This window comes from Macrobrachium nipponense, chromosome 38, assembly GCF_015104395.2.
Source record: "Macrobrachium nipponense isolate FS-2020 chromosome 38, ASM1510439v2, whole genome shotgun sequence".
Taxonomy (NCBI): domain Eukaryota; kingdom Metazoa; phylum Arthropoda; class Malacostraca; order Decapoda; family Palaemonidae; genus Macrobrachium; species Macrobrachium nipponense.
Window position 1 is genome coordinate 15,422,265 of NC_061098.1, and position 10,253 is coordinate 15,432,517.

At 35.5% G+C, this 10,253-nt stretch overlaps 1 protein-coding gene across 1 annotated transcript in view; it reads right to left on the reverse strand.

The window, feature by feature from the left end:
- LOC135209655 (dual oxidase-like) overlaps positions 1–10,253 on the reverse strand; it is a 215,755-nt gene that overhangs the window by 25,786 nt on the left and 179,716 nt on the right. The window contains 3 exon segments of the mRNA XM_064242382.1: positions 4,055–4,256; positions 5,153–5,275; positions 9,023–9,206. Coding sequence (XP_064098452.1) covers positions 4,055–4,256; positions 5,153–5,275; positions 9,023–9,206 — 509 coding nt within the window.

The window sequence follows — 10,253 nt, forward strand, 5'->3', positions numbered from 1 at the left end:
TATTAGGGTAATTTAGTCTTAAGAGGAAAGGCTCAACGCTGGCCGATAAATCTAGTTGCTGGCTACGACCTCTTCGTTCTCCTGTCAGTACAATCTGTTTTGTTTATCAGTTCAAGTAGGCCTTTCTAGATGGGGCCTTCGCCTTTTACGTCAATTCTCAGCGCTGTAACTGCATGGAAACATCATTTAAATCTTATGGTAATAAATAGTTTTTAGGCTGCAGTAACCCTGACCCACATTTCAAATCGAATCTTTGATTTTATGATTAGTTATTAGTTCTACGTACTGTGTCTATGCTTCCATTATGTTCTGTTCCTCATAAATGTTTTGCATATTGAAAGTAAGCCTTGGTTTTCTAGAGAGAGAGAGAGAGAGAGAGAGAGAGAGGAGAGGCACCACACCTGAGGGAACGCAGGTAACCATATTCATGTAATGGGAGTATAAAGGAAGGAGCAATTTCCGTGCCTCTGGTGCCCACACCACGATTTCAAAACACGAAGGTCAAAAAAATAAAGGCTTTCTAGTCTACATAATGCTCTCTCTCTCTCTCTCTCTCTCTCTCTCTCTCTCTCTCTCTCTCTCTCATCCAAAACTGTGCTATAGGATAATTCGACAAATAGTCATTATATGAATGATATTCTCATGAGAAATGGCACAAGTCTATCAGTGAATCTCTCTCTCTCTCTCTCTCTCTCTCTCTCTCTCTCTCTCTCTCTCTCTCTCTCTCACACAAATCCAAATTCACGTCGGATATAAAGGTGTGCTAAGATAATTCCACAAATAAGACACTACATGACTAAGCCTCCTCATGAAATATGACACGAGTCTATGAATCTCTGCAATAACAAGCAAAACTAAGGCAACAGCGATGAAAAGGGAAAATAACACAAACAATAACGTGTTATCGAAAACGGAACAAACGTGACGAACTATGTCATATACACCAAAAATACAGAAAACTTAATTTCATCATAAGGTAACAAGTCCTAACCCCTCCTCCCATTTTTTTTTTTTTTTTTTTTTTACAAACCGTAGATCACAATAAAATGTTTCTATACACCTCCTTACCATCAACACAAACTCAAATTCAGCTTGAAAAAGATACAAGTACTTAACTGTGAACTAATTGCACAATATCATAAGAGGTATAGTACTACAAGAAAATATACTACTATACGTATATAAATACTGAAATTCTCTTCTCTCTCATACGTTTCCAAACGCTAGGGGTCACTTTTATAGAAAGGAGAAGGGAATTTTTAAGAAAAGAAGAAGAAGAAGAAGAAGAAGAAGAAGAAGAAGAAAAAGGTGGAGGAGGAGGAGGAGGAGGAGGAGGAGGAGGAGGAGAGAGAGAGAGAGAGAGAGAGAGAGAGAGAGAGAGAGGTTTATCACTTTTCTAGAACGGAGAAGGGAATTCGTAGAAGAAGAAGAAGAAGAAGAGAGAGAGAGAGAGAGAGAGAGAGAGAGAGAGAGAGAGAGAGAAGAGAGAGAAGAATCCTCCTTTCATTTCACTTCTTAATGGCATACAACCTTGCACTACATTCCATCCGTTAAATAATTTCCACTGGAGAGAGAGAGAGAGAGAGAGAGAGAGAGAGAGAGAGAGAGAGAGAGAGAATGAATGCTTCTCCACCACGCCCCCCCTGAACCATATACAGGCAACTTGAGGAGTTATGAAACGCCAAATACTAACCTCCCCTATCCCCCCCAAACCCCCCCTACAACCAGGCAAGTATACGAGGGCAGCATTATGGTGATTGGACGGTAGGGGTATAATGATCATTCAATAAAGGGAATACAAAATGAGTGTTATCAAGACGGGGCCGAAAGTGAGGGATCGGTAAATAATGGCGAGACGAACTCCTTTGTTCGATGTATACACTGAAGTGGTCTGATGTAAAGAAAAAAAAATTGTATATTTTCAGAACATTTCGCTCAGACATTGTGTTGATTTCTTAAAAGCAATATTTTCAGTAATTGTGCTCAGACATTGTGTTTCATACATATTTTCTCATATATAACAATTTTCTTGTTTTACAACAAGATATTGTCTTATTTCAAATTTTCAGTACATTTTGCTCAAACATTCAGGTGTTTTCTATATATTTTTTTTATCAAATATAAAACTATGTACTTTCTAGTCTTACTTACTTTTAATATATTTTTTTTTATTCCTACATTTTCAGTTCATTTTACTCAAACATTCAGATGTTTTCTATATATTTTTCTCAAATATACAACTACTTTCCTGTCTTACTTATTTTTGAGATATTACGTACATGAATCCTGATTGATACCGCCTTTCTATGTCTGCATTTAAATGATGCATATAAATATTTTTCTAGTTCTGCCACTATTATCTTTTAAAAAATATATTGTTTTTTCGACGGAGAGGTAATACTGACTTCACGCTGCAGTATTTCTACTTCGATGGATTTGTATTTGCTTTTCATTCTTTTAACTCAAATCAAAACTAGTGGTACCTTTTACAGTCATTATGGCTGCTTTTAGGATAGGATCATTTTCGTCATTAATACCATTACAACCACAGATAATTATTACTGTTACTGTATCATCAGTATTAAAAATTGATTTTTACATCCTAGCAACGAAGCAAATTACACGATTTCGCAAGAAAAAAAGAAAAAAAAAATCTTGACCACCACAGGGCACTCTGTTATTGGTTCCCAGCGCTCTTGACTCTTGACCTTCAAGATTTCGAAACCGATTAGATAAACTTTCTCATAAAAAGAGAGAGAGAGAGAGAGAGAAGAGAGAGAGAGAGAGAGAGAGAGAGAGAGAGAGAGAGAGAGAGAACCTTCGGCAGAGCCCCAACTTCGTGAGAACACTTCGCTGTAAAACAGACACTTACCAAGAGGAATGGAGCGTTTCGTAATAGATAAAAGTATAAATGAAATCCCTTCCTCTCAGGGTTCGTTACCAGGTTCCTATTACCTAGCAATTGCTGCAGTTTCGTCACACAGAATGGGGACGAAAGTGACACTTGTACCAAGTATCTGTGCAACGCGTGACTTCTGAACCAGAGTTCTAGATAGACGTCATTGTTGGAATTTCTACCACCTTTTTCAGAGGTCTCTCATCGTGAAATAATAAAAGCGAGGACATCATATGATGGAAATATATACTTCAAATACACCTGCAGTCTAGATGGTATCTTCACGACCGAGAAAATAATATATCCTTATGAAACCAACATTTGTACTGACGTATCACTTTAAAGGAAAACATATTTGTTTTTTTATTGCCTCGTCCCTTACCTAAGCAGATTTGCTATCTGGAATATTATGAAACCAACATTTGTACTAACGTATCACTTTAAAGGAAAAAAATTTTTTTTATTGCCTCGTCCCTTAACTAAACAGATTTGCTATCTGAAATATTATGAAAAAAAATACCCCCTTTCCGAAAAACAAGATGGGACACCGCATTGTGGCCCACCACGACCCATGCAATAACCCTCCTGCGTCACGATTCCGACAGAACTAATTCCCACCTTAAAAGACCCCTCCAGAGGGCATTACCAGCCTTCGAAGAGTTAGGGAGGCCACGGGGCAGCAGTAGCAACAACTCGTCGAGAACCATATGCCCAAAGGGCCCTAACACACACACACACACACACACACACACACACACACACGTACACACACACCTACGCCAGACAGACAGAGGACGTCGTGAGGTTGGAACTTCAGAAGCGAAAATGAAAGGGGTGACTACCCTAACATTCTTCTTCTTGCATTTTCATGATTTTTTTATCTACTTATCTATTTATTTGTTCTTTTTTTTTTTATAATAAGTGGGACCTCCTCTTCCTGTGTTTCCCTTTACTTCCTCTTACTTCTTTCTAAAGAACGCCATAATATTCTTTGGAAGCTGGAATTTCAAGTCAGTGGCCCCTGTGGTGGTGGGCTTGTTCCATACGAATAGGGTTCGTCTACTGAGTAATAATAATAATAATAATAATAATAATAATAATAATAATAATAATAATAATAATAATAATAATAATAAAGGAAAAGAGACTTTGACCTACCTGGAAGTAATCATAGCCTTGCAGGTAGTTGCAGGGCTCCATGTCTGAGGTATTGAGCTGGAAGGGCTGGGGACAAGGGTCGTCTTCCAGGTGGAAGAAGACGTCTCGCTGGATCTCCTCGGGGTCCACGTCGGAGGCATTGACGATGATGTCCCAGAGTCTGATCTGGCGGATCTCCTCGATCTCCTCTGGAGTGAAGAGGCTGAGAGGGAGGAAGACCAAAGAGATAGTTAGTGGTATTTCCAGGGAACACAAGAGTGAAGGCTTTCTAGGACACACAAGAGCGAAGGTTTTCTAGGGAAAACTAGGGTGAAGGTTTTCTACGGAATACAAGACTGAAGGTTTTCTAGGAAACACAAGAGTGAAGGTTTTAAGTTGATTAAAAATAAGATGACGACTCGTTAAAATACATATTGCTGGACCTTATTTAGAAATAAAAATCAATAGAAAATGACTTCAGATTATGATATGATTACTAACTTTTATTAGAAATAAAAATAAATAGAAAATGACTTTAGATTATGATATGATTACTAACTTTTATTAGAAATAAAAATCAAAAGAATATGACTTAAGGTTATGATATGGTTACTAACTTTTATTCGAAATAAAAAACAATAGAAAATTACTTCATATCTTCATATGATTACCCCTTTTTTTAGAAATAAAAATCAATAGGAAATGACTTCAGAATATGATATGATTACTAACTTCTGGATGGAGTCAATAAAAGGACAAATAAAACTGGAACTCAAACATGCTTTTATAAAATATACAATATTGTGTTTCTGATTAAATGAATGTACCAAAATACATTAAAAAACTATTTAAAAACCTACATAGATATGGCAAATAATACCAATTACATTGATAAAGTACCCATTCTAGAACAATTTTAATGAAAGCATTAAAACTCTGCAATGAAAAAAAATAAAACATGAATCTATTGATAAAAGGATTGATTTAGCACCCACTTTGAAACAACTTCAATGAAAGTATTAAAACACTACGATGCCACTGCAAAAAAAAAAAAGCATGAATTTATTGACAGCAATAAAAGGTGGACATACACTCCGAAGACAGAACAATGGAACTCACTTGTTATCAGCATTCTCGAACCAAAAGCGATCTGCGTCTCTCAGTCTAGTAAACTGCTCCTTAATGATGGCCCTGAAGAGAGCCCCAGGTCCGCCATCAGATTCAAGCATGCCGCCCACGTACCTGAGAAAGTAAAGCAAATTCATTTTTATTTCAAAGCGTCGATGGGCATAATTGTAGCAATTCCTACTAACCGCTCTTTTATAACTTAAACATCCAGATAACGAAATTTTCAACAATTAAATTTACGAATATCCAGCAACTGAGGACCAACTGGCAAATTAACTTAGTGTATCTGCAACGCTTCAACGAAAGTAGTGTACGGAAAGCTCCCCAATTTACCGAAAAGGACGCAAGTCTGAAATAATTCAGACGAATCAAAATCTACCAAAAGAGACGAGCAAAAAACGAAAGAAATACAAACAGCAGGCAAAAAGCAACTGGATAACCACTGTCATGGACACAGACAAACTGACCTGACACAATTTCTAACCTCATCTCCATAATGGAAAACAGGTGAACAATGAGAACACATTATATCAGCTCCTCTCGACGCATTTATATACTCGGACGATGTTGCACTGGGGCTGGGGGACTGGGGACGGGGGTTAGGTTGGGGGAGGGAGTATGGGTGGGGGCGTATCTCAAGCATGGGGTCATCCACAACTGCCTTTGTTTGCACGTCTGTCTGTTGAATGTACAACTTTGTTTGTGTGCTTGGTTTTGTTAGAATGAAGAGCTGAAAGACTAAAAAGAAAAAAATTTAGATTTTCTCTGTTTTAAAAACTATAAAAAAACAGGCGAAATGCAGGTCAACTTGGAGGTCTACAGAGAGAGAGAGAGAGAGAGAGAGAGAGAGAGAGAGAGAGAGAGAGAGAGAGAGAATTCTCTCATCATAAGCTCAGTTCGAATGTCAGAAACAGTTGCGAATATTTGTTTCCATAACAGATGTGTCGAGCGGATAAGTTCCTAAGATATCTGAGAGTAAAACGACCAACATTCTTTTCACTTCCAGAGAATATCTTTCCCAAAGATATTTACGTCTCAAGACTGGTTCCTTACACTCGCTATCATTATCATAATTGATCAATTACCGACTCGATCTTTCTTGCATTCTTAATAAAAAAAAGTCAGTGCATTCTGAGCACTTCATAATATCAGGTATTGTCTCCAAAAAATAAAGATCCAATTATTCATCGCATTTTCCCCACGAATCGTGAGTCTATAAATATATCTTCCCATTAAAAGGAGTCATATTCACTAATTATAATTCCCGTTTTTAAAATTTTTTTTAATGGTTTCCTTTAGGATGAGTCATGTATCGCTGGTCGTTCGTCTAGAGAACTATCTCCAAGTACCGGAACGTGTAGTGTAAATCAAGGTATATAGAATGGTCTCCCTTATTCTATATACCTTGGTATACGTAAGCATGAGACATCGATTATCATAATTATACCATTGCCTCTGATGACGATAATAATGATAATAATTATATAGTAAAGTATATTACTTGTTTATTTTAGATAGTAATACAGTTTATTATATAATTGTGGATTTTTATTACGCAAATTGTTTTTCATGACTGTGAATTTCTCAGCAATAATAATAATAATAATAATAATAATAATAATAATAATAATAATAATAATAATAATAATAATAATAATAATAATGAACTATATTACTTGTTCATTTTACAGTAAAATATTTTACTATATAATCATGGATTTTTTTACACATTGTTTTTCACGAGATTGTGAATTTCTCAGCAACAACAACAACAACAACAACAACAACAACAACAACAATAATAATAATAATAATAATAATAATAATAATAATAATAATAATAATAATAATAATAATAATAATAATAATAATAGTAGCGAGCTATATGTATAATTTATAACGTCCAAAGCAGACACTTTAAGCACCAAAAAAAAAAAAAAAAAAAAAAAAAAAAAAAAAAAAAAAAAATCGCAACTACTTATAAAAATAATTGACTATAAAATTCGAAGAGCACTGCTACCACCGTACACTAAAACCCTCGGTCGTTCTTCGGTGATGACGTCATTCGCTCACGGTGAATAATTCCGAAAGCGGTGCCACGTCACAGTCCGTCTCGATTCCGAGGTTAAGTTACGTACCGTCGCATTCCATGCTCTAAGTCCATTGTCTCTCTCTCTCTCTCTCTCTCTCTCTCTCTCTCTCAAACATTGCAGGATAAGCTTGAAAAGTTTATTGTCACATTTATAATTATCCAGAGGTCTTCGACAGTTCATTGTATCTTTAAAACATGATCTATGTCTTACACAGAGAGAGAGAGAGAGAGAGAGAGAGAGAGAGAGAGAGACCTATTGCTGAGATATTCAGTATTTAATAATTCAACGTATTTTTAAAGCATGCCTTATGTCATACAGATACGTCTCGGCAAAGCATCAAAGCATCTGTTCCTACAGAGAGAGAGAGAGAGAGAGAGAGAGTGAAATTCAATGCATTTTTAAAGCATGCTCTGTCTTAAAGATACGTCTCGGCAAAGCATCTGTTTCTACACAGGAGAGAGAGAGAGAGAGAGAGAGAGAGAGAGAGAGAGAGAGAGCCAACTCCTTTTGGCTGGGGTGAGGGTGGAGGGTGGGGGGTGCTCGTTACTACGAGCTGAGAGAGATCATCAACGCCACAATAATAGGTCCCTCGAAGACCCTCCTCCATTTTCATTCTGGAGAATAATGAGGCGACGTATGGTGACGAACTGGTCATTATCCCCCATCTACTGCGAATTTGAAACGACTTGGGGGAGGTTTGGTAATCTTCAAATGAAAAAAAGGTAAAAGTGGTGGGGGTGGGGGGGTGGGGAAGTGGTTTTCGGTCAATTCCATAGGGGTGCTTCCTGAGCTATACGCAATTGTCTCAAATATAGGTGTTAACTTTTATGTTAGGGGTAGAGATGAGGAAAGTACCTTTCGTAAAAAAAACTGTTACTGTAAGGCTTCATATATATATATATATATATATAATATTATATATATATATATATATATATATATATATATATATATATATATATATATAATATATTATAGTATGAGCGTATGGGTGCGTGTGTGTGGCCAATACTTGATACAAGCCCAAGAGACAATACCTTATAGCTTTTTAGCTTGCATACTTAACCGTTGGGGTGTTGCTATACAGACATATGGTATATTATTACGTGCATATACACAATCACAATCAAGGAATAAATTTGATGAAATACAAGAAAATACTTTCAAGTTACCGAATAAGTGAAGGTTATTTACTTTCTCCTAAAAAATAAAGTAAATAAGAATACAAAAGAAAGGTCCGCATAATATAATACAATGTCATGATTTGCGACGCGCATATGTGTCGCAATGCGCAGCTGCTCTGTTAGTATGATAAGCATAAAATAGCCTCTGGTAAAGGCAGAAAAAAGTCTGTACACATTTAGAGGCCATAAGACACAATATATATATATATACATAACATATATATATATATATACATAAATATATATATAAAAATATGTTATATATATATTATATATATATATATATATACTATAATATATATATAAATATATATATATATATATATATATATATATATATATATATATATATATATATACATTATATAAACATACATACACACACACACACAAAACACACGCACACACACACACACACACACACACACACACACACACACATATATATATAGATATATATATATATATATCTATATATATATATATATATCGCCTTTTTATTTTAATACATAATTCATATCAATAACCAAATCCAGCGTAAGAGTATTAAGAAAGAGACCCACACTTCCTCAGCGCACACTTACAGGTCAATGTTCATGAGGTCGTCGTTGTAGAGAGACCGCAGCTCCTCGATGATGTTCGGGTTCTCCTCAGCGACGTCCGGATTGATGTCGTTCCAGTCGGTGATTGGCGGAAGATGGAAGCATTTGCGCACGGTGTTGTAGTCCGGGAGACCGTTGTCTCGTCCTCGCATGATGTTTAGTGCTCCTGTGATAGATAAATAAGTAAATAAATAAGTAATGAAATAAATAAATAAATGAATGAATAAATATTTCTCTTCCTCAGTTGATGTTCTGTGCTCCTGGGATAGATAAATAAATAAATAAATAAATAAATAAATAAATAAATAAATAAAATAAATAAATAATTCTCTTCCTCAGTTGATGTTTAGTGCTCTTGGAATGAAAATAAATAAATAAATAAATAAATGAATAAATAATTCTCTTCCTCAGTTAATGTTCAGTCTCCTGTAATATATCAATAGAAAGAACTATTTAATACTTCTCCAAATAATTAATTTTATGAACATCTACATCTAGTAATCGTCGAAGAAGTCTGATGAACAATACAAGTATATAAAATCAGTTCTAAAATTTATGTTAAATACAAATGCACTAATAGGTCAGGTAATTCGAAATTCTGCTCATAGTAACTTTAAATACCGCCACAATGAAAACCAGCTGATAAGCAACTTTAGCAAGCAAATTAAATAGATACAAATAAAAGGGACTAAAACAATCTATAACAATTTATTTTCTAGAAAATATGAATTAAAAATACAGGCAAAAGAAAAATAACATTAGATTACAGACTTAACCAACATGGCTACCCTATTTGTATGAACTTCCAGAGCGAGTATTAAGAATGATGATGGAGGCGCTGTGGAATGACATGAAGGATGAGGGACTGCGTAATTACACACGGGGGAATGAATGGGTTCCAGATACGAAACCACCAATAAGAGCGTTTGCTATGGGGAACTGATGATATTTAAGATGAAATGTCAGGTAGAAGATTGCGACCCGGGCAGGAAGCGGCAATCACCTGAATGGTGGTTAAATAGAACTGAAGACAGATGGTACTTAGATGTATAGCTGTTTATTGGAAAGTTTACTATAAATGAAAGGTATTTCCTTGGTCGTTCAAGAAATGAAGGTTATTTATATTCAAGTGAGCTTTCATTTTTTTCACATTGTTTTTATTCATAATTCTTGTAGGTTCCTAACCGAATGAAAGCGATTCCAATTCGTCATC